A 17,444-nucleotide genomic window follows, 5' to 3' on the forward strand; every position below is an offset into this window, starting at 1 on the left:
GTAGTACAGACTGACAATAACATGGGACACGTGTCCTCGCTTATGATGTTTCAATAAACACATAGAGAGAAAACATAATAACGTCATATGCCTAGGAATATATGCAGTGGTGGAATGATGTAAGTACAAATAGTCCAGTTCTCTAATTCAATACAAATTCAATATTTTATGCAAAGTTATATTGTATAAATACGTTTTAATCCACTATATTCGTCTGACATATTGTGTACAATTTATTTTCTGTTCACTTAAACCATTTATCTCCAAATTAGGTGAGTTTCAATGTTAATTATTTTATGTTAAAAAAAATATGGGGGAGAAAACCTTCTCTACGTGCGGGTTATTAAAACTGATTATGGATAAAACAATCTTTTGATAAAACATTGTATTGTCTTAAAAGGTTGTTGCATCTTAATAAAGTAAAGACGAAAGTAGTCTGAGAGGTTAAATAGTATTTATTGATAATTAAGGCACAACTTTACATCAGCAACACAGAGCTGATATTCTAACACAAGTAACAGTGAAGACTTATTCGTCAGTGCGGGGCAGTAGTGTCGTCGAGGGAAAAGCCTGAACAGAGAGTGCAGTTGGTGAGCTGGCATGCTCTTATCCTGGTTAAGGTGATACACGCTGTGGATTTCCCACTTAGGAATTAGGATAAGAAATTTATATATAGATGAATTAGAAAATGTTATCATACAAAGCTTTCTCATAACAAAAAGAACAAAACTGTTAAGTATGCTGGCTAATATAACCATATGCATCACGAGCTCCTTAACAGGAATATGAGCTTATTAACTACATGTGTTTACACGTGCCTTATCAGAAAGAATTCAAGTATTGCAAATTAACATTTGACTATTAATCTACCGCTCTGCTACACAGCTGGTCAGCAGCACCTCAGTGTATCTGTTTGTCAAATACAGAAGCATGTGACTTAACGCAAACAGCGGTTCCACTCAAAGTCAGGTGGTTAAACAACAGACTCAGATTAACAATCAGACACACTTCAAACCTCTTTGGTAGCTAAGGCATACATGCAGTCAGACTATCACACAGACACAAGAAATAGAACCATATATAACTACGTACACGCTCTTGATCTATCTCAATGCAGAAAATTGCATACCAAGAACACAACATAGATTTTGTCACGTTCACCAGAAAACGTTGTCATGAACACCCGGCTATAGCTTTTGTGCACAAGAATAAGGCCACTTGCGATCCGGTATGTAACTACCAAAACAGAAAACGACACACCTGTATTGCTATATTTGCAGTGCAATCATTGTGAAGTTGAGAAACCTTCCCTGCATACCTGTAAACATCCATATCGCCATTACAGCCAGATGTGGAAATGTAATTACTATTACTGTACTATAATTATTATATTGAATGCTGATTTGTAAAAAAAAAAAAAGAAAATCACACACACGTGCAATATTTGTGCGGCTGAGCTAAATGTCAACTGTTATCCTAACTGCACTGAAAAGCTCAGGGAAACAAGTGATGGTTAGAAATTTGCCGAGAGGAAATGTAGACTGCTTCCAGTTATAACAAGGAGGATGCATTGTATTACAAACCCACAGTTTTGACCTAAATAAACCTTTTCTAGAGGATAGTTTATATTACGTTGAGTCTTTCATTCTCTTCCACCATCTAAAATGCCCTTGAGATTCTCAGTGGCAGTTTTGGCATTTAGGGTGGCATTTCTGACTGTTGATGTTGCAGCGACATCCTCCGCTGGTGTCTCCAGGACCCTTGGAAAATATCAGAAAAATTGTTATTAAACATTTAACTTACTTAAATGAAGCATTTTTTATTCAAACCACCATGTGTCAGACTTCCATTCCACAGATGTAGAGCACCAACACAATGTGGCTCATAAATCATATTTACAAATCCTGAGGGTGCCATGAGGAAAGGAAGGAAGCAATTCTTACCTTAGGTCCCCAGCGGGGCCCTCTTGTTACCCAGCAGATCTCAGTGTGACAGACAGTGCAGCGCAGCCAATCGCAGCCATCTCTTTTCTGCACAATAATGCCACACTGGGGACAGTGCATTGCCTCACCTGACTGCACCAGAGTCTACAAGACAATAGTAAATCAGTGTCAGTTTTCATTTAATCTGTAAACACTTACAGTTTACAGCATAATTTCTGCATTTAGACATGGATCGGCAATGTCATTGATACATTGAGATCTAATACTGTACATGGAATAACACAAATGCTCAAGTGTATTCAGCTCGCCTTGAGTAGCTGTGTCGTCCTCCTGGCAGCAGAGTCATTTATAGCGCGGGCTGCAAGATCATCCTGGTATTGCTTGCAGTTCATTCCCTCGTGGATGGACTGAGGAGAGAAGCGACGTAGAAACAGGGACAGAAAAAGAACCTCAGTGAAAGTGTCTGAAGTATAAAGATAGAAAACATTTCTGTTTTAAGACTGAAGTAAGCTTGAGGGGACAGGACCCATTCAAAACATGTGACTCTTGTCTCACTTGCTTCGTTCAAAGATGTTGCTGTTAATTATCTCTGAGTAATTGATTAGTACACGGTATAATCTTTATCCCCATTTGTACCATGGTTGTGTTTATTCATACTTCCATTTAATTCACTCTCACGTGTTTCATTACCTGACAATTTCCTAGAAACTATGAGAATAAATGATCTTGACGATACTGTTATATCTGTGTATATAATTCATACCTTGCAAATCAGGCAGTTGTGTTTCCTGCAGACGGGGCAGTGGAAGACATTGACCGTGTCCTCGTACACACACCAGCCCGGACAGTCCGGGGTGGCACAGTGGTAGCTGCCCTCACATCGAGACTCTGCCACTGACAGACCTCTTTGCAGCCAGCGCTCATACTCATCTGCTGGCACCAACTATGAAGGAGAAAGGGAAATACATTGTAGACGACTAGTGAACCCTGAAAATACTATAAACAAATTATAATTGGAGTTCAAGTAAATACAACAGCAATCAAATTCTGAAGAGGACGAAACTCAAGTCACGTGTAGTACACAATGCATATGTTTTGTGCGATAAATGATGTACATTTAGCATTTTTAACGCAAATACTGTGTGCCCAGATTGATTTTTAAAGCTTTTAAACTACACATCTCACTCTTCAAACAGGGACATTCAAACTATTGGCTGTCTTTAACAGTCCTGGCTGAAACACATTTTATTGTTTAACATTGAGCAGCCTGGGAGGAGGGCTAACTCTTGCTTCATATTAGCTGAAGCAGCTGAAATCAGTCAATGGGGAGGGAGGTCAAAGTCTGGTAGCGAAGGGGTAGATCCAGCTTCTAGGCTTGTATGGACAGAGTTTGAATGAAAGAAAACTAAATGTACAGGAGGATTTATATATTCTGATGCTTTGTGACTTGCTAACTACCTGCTAATATGCCAGTTGTTAAGACACTGTCCCTTCTGTAAGAGAGCAAAGACTTGGTGTAACTCACAGCCCTGATCTCCCTCTCCAGCAGGAAGCAGGCACAGGCATACGTGTCATCTCTGTAGGGACAGGCCACCTCCGGCTCCTCGCTCAGCATGATGACTGAACGTAAGCACTCTCTGTGCAGACAAACACGCAGACACAGAGAAACATCCAGCATATTCAGTCAAGCTGAAATACAAACTTGTATGTTTTCTTATCTCATTAGCAGACCCTTCCTCTTTCTCTTGGTAAGATACTTCCTTCCCCCTCCTGAGTCTTACCTGCAGAAGCAGTGGAGACACTCCCTCAGCAGGACACCCTCTCCAGGCTTCAGGTCCACATAGCAGATCCTACAGTCCACAGACTCTGGGTTCGGCAGCAGGTCCTGGCCGTCCAGCCTCACTAGCCTGGCAAAATTCTCCCTGCGCTCCTCTTCCCTTGCCTGGCACAAGAGGTGGTGTTGTTGAGATGGTTAAGCCAATGATATGTAAACTATTGCCCTTCACCTGTTATCATAGGGGTGCAAAGACTTTGGCAATGCAAACAATTGGAGTATTGTCAGCTAATTTACACATGCAGACACAAACATTGTGTATAAAGACTTTATTTCAATGTGTTTCACAGAGTATATACAATTAACAGTGCAAAATTAACAATCAGGCTAATACATTCAACTTGGTGCCATACTTTGCTCTTCAGGAGTTCATTTGAAAAGCCCACTTATTGCTGAAAGTCAACAGTGATTATGATTATCAATATACGCCGCCATCTTTCAAAACCTTTTTCACTATCCTCTTATTTGCTAGGCGCTTGTACCCACAAAGCGAGGTTAGTGGGGTAGCCAGATATCTTTGGGCTTCACTAAGTTGCAGAGCAGGTCAATTTCAGAGGAGTACACCTGTACACAGCCTGACCCTTGACCAGCTCACAGGAAGTTCAGAGTCCTACAGGACTCTGACAGGGACACAATAGATTACAAGTAGTGAGGCCAGGTAACCCCAATAGAGTCAGACTACCTTGATCCACATTTCAATAAAATATGAAATGATCTGTTCATACAGATACTGTAATGTCGTATGAACATACAAAAAACTGGAGTCAAGGATGCACCTGTGCCCCCACCTGGTTTACGTATTTGACCAATATTAGGCAGAAATATGCCTTATATAGGCTTTCGTGGTATCTGTGCATTTTAAATGAGCTCTTTCACCTATATTCAACATCAGGGAACTATATGCTTTCAATTAAAGCACAGACAGTTATACAAAGATCTGCACATGATTATTTCTTTTGCCATCTAAAAGTGAGTGTCTAATAAGTGTAAAAGAAATGAGGGTACAAGTTCAAACTGTCTGTGAATAATACATGTGTATGTGTGCCCTCGTCTGTGTGTGTGTTCAGTAGTCCTGGTCCAGGTTATACAGGAGGGAGTTGTTTTGAGCCCCAGCGCTCCTCAGCACCTCTCTTCTCCCTTTCTCCTTCAAAAAAACAGAGACAGAAGAGAAGAGAGTCAACCTGAGAGGGCCTGCAAATTTGATACTTCCCCTCCTTAGTATTTTGTCATATTTCCTGTGAGTCCTGTGTTGCCACACAGCTTCTTTTTTTTTTTTTATTACAAAATTGTGTTTGACCTAAGATTTTTGTTGAACCCTTCTGTTTTATGCAATCAAATGGGACACTGAAATAAGGTTTTACTCTAAGATTAAGAAAGAAGATGGGTCATGCATACAGGTGTATCATTGTATACTGTATGTTAGACTTTGGGTGCAAGGTATGCTTTGTGGTGCAGGTGTGATTGAGGTTTTTCATACCTGCTGGTACTGTCTGACAGCCTCCTTCTCCTGCTGGATCCGTCTGAGTTCCAGTGCATCTGGTTGGTATCCCCCAGGGATGACATAGCTGTCTGGGCGGTTTGTACTGCAGATCTCACAGCCCGGCCGTGTTGGTTTGTTAATGTAAGTGCAAGATGGGCACGACCAACCCTAAGGCACAGAGTAGTTCGGTAAAGAGTATGTTTTCAAGCGAGTTCTGTCTTATCAAATTACGTTTCTTATGACGTATTTTATCAAAACATTGACCATTTTAAACAGTGAATAAAGAGAAACACCACTCAAATGAAACCACCATAATCGCTGTATATTACCTGGGTGGAGGCTGTGCTGGGGCTCAGTGCTTCATTGAGTTGAGGCATTTCTAGGTTGATGAGATCTCTGATCTTACTGATGTTCCCTCTCTCTGTCCCACCTGAAACATTTGAGAAAATAGTTCAATAAAAGTAGAATTACAACTAATAGGCAACTAGTGACAATATGTGCATCCATTATGCTTATGAATGGTTTGTGCCTTTATGTATGTAACCTTTTATTTAAGTACTGTATGCAAGAGCAAACCCTCCTACACTAAAACAATTCTTGTCACAGTCTGTTCTACTGACCTTCTTTAGTTAATTAATCCAATAAAAATAGGTCTCAAAGAAGTAACACTGCACTGTCAACTAATACATTTAAAAAAAAATCTAAATAAATCAAATATTTGGCATATGACATAATGGATCATTTAAACATATATTTTATCTGGATATGGATATGTTAAACAATACCAGCATATCTACGAGAGCTTTTAAGAGTCACAACATCACTAAGGTACAGCTAGAGCCAACATGTAGTGGAGGCAGTGATCTCTATGCATTTAATTTTGGAAGAATTACACTACTTTCCCACAACTAAGAAGACTGTGGCTTTATAATGTCATGCTAGAAGAGTATATGGATTTTAACAACACATTGGATCACATTGTAGTGTTAATGCAAAGTGGTGTTGCAGTGCCTGGCTTTGTTGCAGTATCTTTTCCTTACAGAGTATATTGTATAACACTGCTTTTGCTTTGTGTTGGGCAGCCGCTCTAAATAGCTAAGGTCATAAATATTTTATAACTAAAAAGGGAAAAAATCTTCTTCTTCCTATTACTTGAAGAGTTTGCTATCTCCAGCATATCTTAAGAAACAGAGAAAGAATGCACCAGTGGGTTTTTTTATGGGCATTAATGGTAATGGGAAACAAATAACACTTATAAATCCATTTGTTTTAGCTCATGTGTGCTCAATGCCACTGAAAATCATATCTGTCACCAAGCCACATGTTAATGCTCTCACTCACCAGTGTTGCTGCTGGTAGGGAGTCTTGGAGGCAGGGTGACGTAAGGCCTCCTGTCCAGGGATGAGGGGCCATTTGCAGAGGTAGAGGAGATAGGAGGAGTGGGGAGGGACAGGGATGGAGGACTGAGGAGGAGAGAACTCTCCTGGTCCTGCTGGAGGACTTGGAGGGTCAAGCGAGCATGACGGGCTGACAGGAGGTACAAGAAGGCTGTGTCGGCGTCCTGACGAACCCCGTATGAAGCCAGAGAGCGCTGGTCGGTGCACAGACACTGGCCAATCACCCAGCGCTGCACCCGTGGGTGAAAGCCATACTCAAGAAACATCTGAGGTGGTAGAAAACCATAAAAGGAAAAAAAGAAAGACGGTGAGATAGAATATTTAACCTTTTCGACAGACTAACCGTGGTTAATTTTTTGTAAAATGTGATTGGTGGTTTTGAGCTCTATAAAGAAAATTGACAATTATTTCAGGACACAAATGAAGAAGCAAAACATTCATCAGAATAACCTGCTGTTTTAGTGCTGCGGTGGTCATATGCGGGGAAACCTTGACAGTGACACAACAGGACGAAGACGAATCTTCAACTGCGACAGCCAAGCTGTTCAATAAAATGAAACACAAGATATCAGCTACATTTCTGTCTAAACTGTGTCTCATGACCTACTTTATGTCTCATTTTGAAATGTAAACCAATCATCTTTTTTAAACAATAATTAATAATGGCAAAGCTCCTACTTGATTTCAGAGTCTTCATAATCTCGGGCAGAGGGCTGAATCTTGAGTGCGGCATGTTGTCGGGCGAGTGTAGCAGCAAAGTCAGAAGCAGACTGCATATCTCCTGCTTCTATGGCTCGGGTGAGCTCTATGCAGGTATCCTCTACAGATGGACACAAACACGCACACACGGAAACACAGACAAGCCCACACGGGTGAACATACGGGCAAGTGTGTGCAGAGGATGTTGCCATACCTCCAAACAGCCACTACAGGGCTAGAATGATTCAATGAATGAATGAATGAATAAAACGAGTGAGGGAATTAGTTAATTAGTTACATCACATCTAAAGAATAGTAATAATAGTAATAAACCGTATTGTAAAGATGGTCAGCATACCTGTTCGTTGCAAGGCCATGGTGTTCTGACGATGGAGATCATCTAGGGGGCGCTGTGGATCATTATCTTGAGGGGCGACTGCGAAATGTGGAAAGCCAGGGCAAAGTATTTTAATAAAGAAAAAAAAAAAAAGAAAAAAACCCACCAATCAACATTTCCAGAGGCCCTATTGTCTAATGTTGTATCTGTCTGACTTTGTTTTGCGAAAATCTTCAACTCTTCGTCTACACAGAAATGGAAATTTGTATCTTAACATAGCCAGTTTTAGTACAATAGTCTGGAAGATAAAAAACAAGGTGAATACTTTGTTCTGATCTCGGATGGTTATTTATCATTGTATGCTAAGTTAGTTGACTTGAATGTGTGTTACAGCCATTGTTGCTAACTTAAAAACTCATCCATACACACAGTTCATATCATTCCACAATAATATATTGCTTTTTTTTAAATTTAAACTTTCTTTAATCTGTCTTTTACTTTATTATTGCCATGCATGCAAGTGAGTAAACAAGGGCATATTATGTAAGTAAGCACAGACTGATTTATTGAAATCTCCCCTGAAGCCAAAATATGAGCAGTGAAAAGCTCTTTTGTACAACAAATACTGAACAAGCTTGATTCAACAAGCTCAATTAAATTCACTAAAGGGCAAATAAATTCCACCAAATCACACACACAACAGGGATTTTGTATCGCCCATTGTACGGTTTAGGTTTGTAAAGGCTCAAAGGATTATATTACAAGGTATGACGTATCTACATTTCCCCCTCCTTCTTACTGTGGTTGTTCTCTAAAATAACAATGAGTATTTGTCAAGCTGGGCAACTGACCTCTGAGTGCTTCTCTCAGTGAAGAAATCACCACTGTCGCCCACTCCTGGGCCTCCTGCTCACAGCGGAAGTTAAAGCTGATGCGGTCGTGTGGAGGCGCCGCCAAACTCAGCTCGTGGCACTTTGGTGATTTCACCTCATATTTTACTGTCCTCAGATCAAACTCAGCAATAGTCTGGGAACGGAGGAAAAACAAGTTAGAATAATGAAGATGAGGTTGGAAAAACTGGGCAGGGCAAATTAATCATGGATTACATACACATGCAAAAAAAAAAATCACTGCATTTGTGTTAAAAACCTAATTTTCACAAGGATGGCTGCTTGCAAACCCAGTGACTTGAACCCTGGTGTTCTACACTAGTTCTAACCTCAAGATCCCTCCAAGGCGTCAGAAACACAATCTGAGGGGCCCCTTGATTATTTGTCCCCTTAATATTAATAATTCTGATTTCCACTATTCTTAACATTTTTTCTTAAACCTCTTCAGGCCTGTAAAATACATTTTAATATACAACCTGTATTGAGAGGTCACGTGTATATATAGCCTCTTATTACAGTCAGGGTCCCCAGCAGTACTGGATTACTAACTGACCTTCTGAAGGTCCAAAGGCTCCGGGTTCACAGTGTGGCAATAACTTTGGCCTAAAAGGAGTTGCTGCGATAATATGTACTAAAAAAAACAACTTTATTCCATCTTAAGGCCATGTCTGAGAGTGAACATTAATACCGATGTTGCGTCATTTGTACCTAAATAAACATTGGCTAGAACAGATCACAAAAATAATCTGTGGCCCTGGTAAGAAGCCAGTATTTCCAGTCATATCTATTACAGCAAGTCATCCTGTGGACACATTTTTGTCAAATGTCAAATGTTCCCCCTCAAAAACGCACCACGAAACACCAACTCTACGTGGTGCCCTGAACTCACCACACTCCGGCCGGTCCCGCTGCTGTCCTGGAGCGACAGCCGGAATTCCCCGGATTTCCCCGGGTCCATGCTCAGCTGCAGGCGGAGTGATTCATCGCCTGCTCCAGGAAGACATAGCGGACGGATACCGGAATGGCAAACCGACACTCGAACCGACATGAGGACGGTTTGGCAGCCAAGTTGTGACTGCGAGGCCCCATAGTGAGCGGGGTGGGCGGCGGACTGGTCCGGCGTGTAGCCGGGGGTTTGAGTCCAACCGCCTGAACTCAGCGACATCCTGGCAGCAGACGCATGAAGGACGCAGATACGCGGGGTCCAGTGGGTCGTTTGCCTCCTGCTGGTACCCGCCTTTGGTTTGAGTATCCGTTAACGAGCTTTCTTACATCGCATCTCGTCGATGGACATGTATCAGCCACACTGATAACAGGAAGCAAGTGCGTCGTCTGTCAACTGTTTTTAGAGCGACTTCCAAAAAGTGGAGCCCGAGCTGGAGGTTTCACTTCTCTCTTCTTCTGTTTTCGTTAAGGCGTCGTTTCAGGCAGGTTTAGTCCTTCCTGTTGGTTGCGAGGCAATAACAGTACTCCCATTCCCTTCCTAACATCGAGGTTATTACCAAGATGTGGACACTGGGAGCGATAACTGTGTTGTTGACGTCGTTGATGTGTATCCAGTACGAATGCTTTCGCTTCATATTGCGCATGCGCGGTAGGTTCTTCTTCTCCGAGTTTGAACGACAGCTGGTATCCATAGTTTTGCAATGCTGCCATCTAGTGGACTTAGTTAACTGCTACAGTGTCCAGTTTGTCCGAATTTTCCTCACTTGAAAATGATATCATCTGTCTCGTTCATTTTCCTCACACTTCATTGTTTTCTTTTATGCTGCTCTTGTCAACTCTAATCCTTTCTTCCGTCACGCGTTAGTGAACAGTTTTAGTTCCGAGAAATCAGCATCCCAAACAACCTGGCATGTTTATCACACATCTTCATGCGGATGAAGCTAAAAAATGGCTACATTTCTTGAGAAAACCTCAGAAGCCAATAGTCCTGGGTCATGCTCTTGTTAACCTTCACAAAGGAGCAACAGAAAGCTCATGAATAGAAACATTACAAACTGCCATGGGATGTGCACGGGCACAAAGACAATAAAGGAAACCTTAAACCTTGCTCTTTTTGAAACTAACAACTTAAAACTAAAATAGTACAAATATTCCTCAGTTTCTGGTACTTTACCTACAGGGTTCACAAATAAAATGCTTTTCAGATTAGTAAAACTTAATCTGGTCACTATGACCTGCTCTTTTCTGTTTCTTTTCATCAAAATACACTATCTTATTAGAACTGAAAGTAATCATTTCTCCTTATCTACTGGTTGCAACTTTCTATTGATTTTCTTCCAACAATGTTGTTTCATTGTTTTCCCTTGTTTTTTACTACTCTTGAATGTGTTGCCATTATTTCAAACAATGAGTCAAAGGTGGCAAAGGAGATGTACCTGATTTAAGATGCAAAGAGAGGAGTCTGAGTCACAAACAACTATAACTTAGTTTCGTTTAATTTGTTCCATTAATTCTGAAGTCATCAAAATGTCTACAACAAAACAATTTACACACTGAAGAAATTAGAAGTTTGTGTGTCTATTTAGACTATGTGGTGAACCACATGCAGATACAGATCCTTTGTTTCCTGTTGTTGGATCTTTTGTCCCATTGGTAACAATCTTCATATTGTCTGTATATTTTCACTCCTTATAAAAGTCACTTCATAAGTTGACAATTTAATTCCAGATCCATAAACTCCACTTCCCTATTCTAACCTTGATCTAATATTTCAACAATGCATTATTGGTTATCCATCCAGTAAAGTTTAAGCCATTTGTATTATATATGTGTGCATATATTTTTACCACAAAGGGGCAGCAAAACATTTCATATAACACATTATAAATCCTCCCTTCTCTTCCTGATATTAATTCTGCTGTTGTTCATTTTGTCATTTGTCAGGAATTACATTAAAAATCTTCAACCAGCTGGTAAAATATGGTCTAGTTTTATGTAATAAACATTCTGGTAGTATAAAGCAATTAAAATGTCTCCCATCTCCACCTGCAATGTTATACATGCTTTTTACATTTTAATGCATCAATAATTGTAATCCCGCAGTATAATTGTAGATGAATGGGGTAAAATACAATTTGCTAACAAACATTTGAGACTCAAGACTTTTACTTGTAAGTACATTGTGTTACTGCTACTTTTCTTAAAGCAAAGGAAATGTGTCATAATCTTCCTTCTCTTAATGCAGATTTTGCTGCATTTTGTGATATTTATCTATTAATTATGTTTGGTATGACCTCTGTGTATTTCTATGCTGTAACTTGCCCCCTACGTGTTTATTTATTCTTTATTATCTATTGCAAAACAGAATACTTTATTTGCTGTTTGCAGACTTAATTAATGTATGGTTCTTAACCTCCACAATTTACCAGTACATCAAATATGTCCTTCCTCACAACAGCAGTAGGTCAACAGGCTCTGTGTGCAGTGTAAGATTCTACTTTATAATTTTGGATTACGAGGTCTCAGACACTGTTTTATTTGTTTGGCTTGTCACAACGTAATCTGTGACACAAAGCTATCACACATTTTTCAAATAGTATAGATGTTTTTTCCACGAGCAGATAATTTGACCTGTAGAGAAAGCATAGACATTGCTGAAAACATTAACGATGGCGTCATTCTATTCAGGCGTACCATTATATATAATCCGGCATGGGCAATAAAACCAAAGCAGAATTTCCGCCATCATTGATTACTCTATTCAGTGCTTTAGTGCGCTTTTCCTACTGTCACATGTCAAACGGCCTTCTACAAAATGCTGTTTCCAATCACTTCAACCCTGCAGATTCTAATGCGGCTTCATATGGTTGATGTGGTCACGACCAACCAGGTGAGACCCATTCACTTGGACATGAACCTGCAATCTCCAGCCATGGAGACTAAAAGCATCCGTTATGTCAAATTAGATGGACTGCAGCTGCAACACGTTCCCTCATTGATTCATTGTTAAATTACTGCATACACAGCTTACAAGTTTATATGAATGACAAATATTGATAAACTTTTATCTCAATTGGACAGCATGCTCTATTTGTTGAAAAGTCTACTCGTAAAATATTGATGTTCTTCCATCTTTTCGATAATTTTAATTGCTGAGATGTGTGTTTGGTATTATGATGCGTTCACGTTGGAGGAACTAGGAAACTTGTAATCTGAATGCCGTCTGTGCAGTGAAATCCTGCACATATACACCTTCAAATAAATGTCCTCGCTATGACTTCCCATTTGAAAGCAATTCAAGACATAGGGTCACCCAAACCTGGTCAATGAATGTCCCAGCCCACGCTTTGTGGCTCACAAATTATGAGGCAATTAAACAAAATATACTGTAGCGTGTAAGGGGAAAGATTTAGACCTCACAGTTAAGCCGGTTCAAGCTGTTACTCATTCGGCAAGCAATCAATACCACACGGCACCTCTGTGACTCCATTCACAAAAACAGCGATAACACAGAGGAGATGAAGCCATTTAATCAGGTGCTGATGAGACCGTGATGTCATCGCGTCACATGTCAGAGGTATGATACAGCATGTTGACCAAAGCGGTGTATTTTTTTAACCAAATACACTGATTTTGTGAACTTAGAGCATATACGTAGAAATTATATTTTTCTCGATAACTATTCGTGAGTAGCATCATAATTTCTACAACAAAACAAGAATGACCAAACCTTTCACACCTGCCTGTAACGGGGCACCAAAAAGAGGCAACAAATTTGTGTTTTCAAATAACAGCTTCCTATCATATATCATATTAGCTTCATTATTTGAGGATTATTCCATGTCATGGTGTGATTAAACATCCGCAGGTAGTTTTCTTCTCATTTTTGCAACCACATGCTCTTCCTCAGGAAGGGCTTGTGTCTGATTCGTGCCATCTGATCTCAGTCATTAGGGCAATGCAATTGCCCTAATGTGTGGAGGAGAACCAAAGTGCTGCCTGAAGGTGTGCGTGCTCACACACTCACATGACCACATACATACGTCACTCGTGACGCAGGCGGTGATGTCATCCTGATGTTAGCTCGGACAAGTTTATTTCAACTGGATTGTAAGCATTTACCCAGTGAAAATACACATTGTAAGGAAACTGACTTCACATTTGACTGTTATTGTGTACAGTGCACTGTAACTAGTGAAAAGTCCCATAAACCTACAGAGCTGCAACTCATTTGTTTTCATTACAGATTCATCTGTTGATTTTTGTCTTCAAATAATCAATTATTCGATGAAATGTTCGTTCTGTAATGACTATAGACTGCTTGTTTTGTCTGACGACCATTTTTACATTTGAGAATTTGGAAACAGTGAATGTCTAGCATTTAAATTACTAATTAATTTTCAAAACATAACTCATGTGATTCAGTCAATTAATCAGTTGATTTATTGACTAATTTGGCATTGACAATAGCTAAATTGGTATAAAAAAGTATTAATTCTGTATTATATGAAATGACTTTATTGGGGACTAATATATTGTGACTTGATTATTGATTATCGGTGTTGATCACACCTGATTTTATTATTCATCACTATTATTGATGTGTATTTTAGCATTTTCATGCATGAGTGTATATATGCTCTCTGCATGTGGATTGTAATGCTGGCTAGTGTCTTGTGTGATGCCCAAGACAAATTTCCCTGGAGGACAATAAAGTATATCTTATCTTATCTTAATCCTTTTAGCTCTACATCCACTGCAAAATCAATTGACTTCATTCTGCAAATAAGCATGTAGTCCTTAAATAATTTACAAAAGAACACCATCAAAATTGTACATTTTGAGCAGAACCATCACTTGTGACCTTTACGGACATCTTGTCAGGCCCTGCAGTGACTTTACACCTGCTGCATTTCAGTGAGAGAAGTTATTCTCACCTTAGCCTTTCACATGTGTGTCAGCACTGTCACCTCTCAACACACGCTAAGGGCTTGACAGTATGAATTCACATGCACCTCCACATATGTCCTACAGTCGATTTAAAGCTCTCCCTCCCCTGAATCAGTTCTGTATTGTGTTTTCTTTGCTCTCACCGATCTAAAATATAATATTTCCAGCTGCAATACTAAAACTCTCATCTTGCATTTCAGTATAAGATAATGTAAGATAAGATAATCCTTTATTAGTCCCGCAGTGGGGACATTTACAGGATTACAGCAGCAAAGGGATGAAGTGCACACAAGAGACATAGTAAAAATATAAGTAATATAAATAGTAAACAGTAAAGAATCTACAATAACCGAATATTATTATACAGCAGAATTATTTTCCACAGTGTATTTATATTGCAAGGGTTGGTGTCATCAAGGTGATTGAAGTGTTTTTGGGGCCTACTGGGAGGCGTATCAGACATGTTAATGTCTTAAAAGATTGACACTCGGTGCATTGAGTTGTTTGAATTAGAATCTTTGGTGCTGATTCTTATGAAAAAAGTCCCGTAAGTGTAGTTTCCTGTGACGAGAATTCACCGAGGTTTCAGCAATGCTGCTTATGTTCTGCCTTGCCTCCTGAAATCAGGCTGATTGATGAAAGACTCATCAAAAAACGCCCACCACAGTCTACTTGGGGTGGCGGGTCTCCCTGTGTTCACTAATTCAAAGTTGTCTGTTTGTTATTGACCTCCTGATGGACTGCTCTGCTGCGTGACAGACATCAGGAAAACTCCCAAACTATACCTCCTTTCTCAAAGAAAAGAGGGGGGTTTAAGGAGTGGGAGGAGAGGTGGCGGGTGGGGGGTGGGCGGAGGAGGGGGGTGCTGATGCATCCTGTAGTCTGGGGCCACTGTGTGTGACTGACGTTCTTGATTCATCATCCAACACCAACATGAGCAGCATGGATATATAAGCTGGAGCACACCTGCTCAACAATAACGACTTCAAACCTCTGCCAACTGACCTCATCCCAAAGTTTAGGGTAAGGCGCTGCCCGGTGGGGTTTACATTATTTATTTTCTTTAATTTATTGTGTACAGCCGGACATATTCACTGTATTTAAGATAATGAGGACACTAAGGTAAGGTAATGAGGGTACTAAGGTAAGGTAATGAGGGTACTAAGGTAAGGTAATACTAGCGTATGTGCTGAGGTTTATTTTTCCTTTAGAAGAGATATTCTAGATAGGTGAATTTGTGTTAACTATTTTAACACTATGACTGTTCTACACCACATTAGCCTGTTCAATGCTTACATGGTATTTGTACTATAGTTCATAAATAGTGTGTTTTTGAAATTAATATATGGCTATATGAGCTTTTGGAACTCATCCTTTTGAAACAATTTAAATGACTGTATCCTATGTCATGGTATTTTTTCATCTCTTTTAAATAATGTCCTACTACAACTGCTTGACATTAAGATATTTTTTGAGGTCTAATCGTATCAGCCCCCCCTTCTCCCCTTTTTTTCTGGCTTTGTTTTACAAGTCCTTCTGTTCTCAGTGTCCTCACACGGTGTGTGACACGTTACTGACCCGCGTCCATCCGGATCCTCTCGGGTGCCTCAGTGCTGCAGCATGCTGCCGTGCGCAGAGGTGGATGTCCGGCACTGCGTCCTGACGAGCCGCTGGCTGCCCGCCGCCCTGGCGCTCCTCCTCCTCGTGTCCTCCAGCTTCAGCAGCGCGCACAGCACCACGGAGGAGCACGACTTCCACAGTGTTCACAATGTCGACAACAGAAGTAAGACGTGGTTTTATGTATTTATTATAACCTGAGGGAGATTGATGAGGCGTCAGAAGACAGACAGGACAAAGGTAAGGCATGTTTTAGAATATACAGAATGGTTGTGGTCTGCTTTTGGATCGTAGTGGTGAGTTCAGTGACTTTCTTCAACTTTTTGTTCCCATCGGGATTTGTTGTAAGATAATATCCTTCTTTAGTATTAGATATAACTTCTTAAATTGAAGTATGTTGTCAAAAGACTACCGGTTGAGTCGCATTTACTGCAGTCAATTAGCTATTTGATTTAAAGCTTAAAATGAGGAAAATATACTCATCCCCCTCATGTGTGGCTTGTCATGTAGGTGTAATATTTTGTTAGAAATTACTTTACATATTTGTATTGAACAGTGGTCCCAGTCATTTGTGAATATGAATGTATTTTTAATGATTTATTATTTATTGAACAGAAGAGTGTTTTTTGTTACACTATTTTCTATATAGTTTTCCATGCTACAGTAATATATAGTTCCTGAATGCATCAAATCAGCTTAGAAAATCATCTGTTCACATATAGTGGTAATGCATATGAGCATTTAAAAAAGGAACAAAACAAAACAAAAAGTTGGAACGTCTGGACCAATCTTTTTCCTTTGGAAAAAAATATTTTAGTTTTTTTACACCACAGGACTCATTGTCACTCAGAGGTAAATATCTGATATTATGTTCTTGGTGTGCAGGTCCAGAGATAGACCCCTTCTGGTACGTGGGGCGTGGGGTGAGACCCATCGGGCGCTTCGGGAAGAGGCACAGCAGCGTGGAGGCTGTGGGCAGCAGAGGGGTGCGGCATGTCTACAGGACGTTAGGGCTGGTGCTCCACCGCCTCAGAAACAAGGACAACTTCGGGAAAGTGCTGGACGGGGAGGACAGGGATTGGTTACCATGACAGCGAGTCTTTCTCCCTTCATCTACAAACTCTAGAGTGTCTTCATTTTTTATCTTGAGGTGATGAACCTGTATTTCTCTCTGGTGTCTGTTATGAGGCCTTGGTTGATAGGATCCTTGATGTCTGTCTATAAAAATGCATTCTATATTGATTAATAAACCAGGATGTTGTGATTATATCTGTTCGTCACTTTGCCTGTGGCCTTCCTGTGTGTGCAGGTATAAAACAAACCGTTTCTTTCAGATAAGGAAAGCTTTACAT

At 40.1% G+C, this 17,444-nt stretch overlaps 2 protein-coding genes across 2 annotated transcripts; one reads left to right on the forward strand and one right to left on the reverse strand.

Moving 5' to 3' along the window:
- Nucleotides 1-437: 437 nt before the first annotated feature.
- Nucleotides 438-10,168, reverse strand: shrprbck1r (sharpin and rbck1 related). The gene is made up of 14 exons (XM_068582061.1): nucleotides 9,470-10,168; nucleotides 8,542-8,716; nucleotides 7,712-7,789; nucleotides 7,333-7,474; nucleotides 7,105-7,195; nucleotides 6,599-6,920; nucleotides 5,587-5,687; nucleotides 5,255-5,425; nucleotides 3,725-3,885; nucleotides 3,469-3,580; nucleotides 2,707-2,886; nucleotides 2,252-2,350; nucleotides 1,944-2,087; nucleotides 438-1,760 (listed from the first exon to the last, which is right to left on the reverse strand). The coding sequence occupies exons 1-14, from the start codon at nucleotides 9,743-9,745 to the stop codon at nucleotides 1,680-1,682; spliced, it is 2,133 nt and encodes a 710-aa protein (XP_068438162.1). The 5' UTR covers nucleotides 9,746-10,168; the 3' UTR covers nucleotides 438-1,679.
- A 5,275-nt stretch (nucleotides 10,169-15,443) lies between these two features.
- prlh2 (prolactin releasing hormone 2) lies at nucleotides 15,444-17,350 on the forward strand. The gene is made up of 3 exons (XM_068582207.1): nucleotides 15,444-15,498; nucleotides 16,022-16,258; nucleotides 16,978-17,350. The coding sequence occupies exons 2-3, from the start codon at nucleotides 16,096-16,098 to the stop codon at nucleotides 17,181-17,183; spliced, it is 369 nt and encodes a 122-aa protein (XP_068438308.1). The 5' UTR covers nucleotides 15,444-15,498; nucleotides 16,022-16,095; the 3' UTR covers nucleotides 17,184-17,350.
- Nucleotides 17,351-17,444: the final 94 nt, after the last annotated feature.

This window comes from Clinocottus analis, unplaced genomic scaffold (genome assembly GCF_023055335.1).
Source record: "Clinocottus analis isolate CAN_PGR_092001 unplaced genomic scaffold, fCliAna1.0.p SCAF_18, whole genome shotgun sequence".
Classification (NCBI taxonomy): Eukaryota; Metazoa; Chordata; class Actinopteri; order Perciformes; family Cottidae; genus Clinocottus; species Clinocottus analis.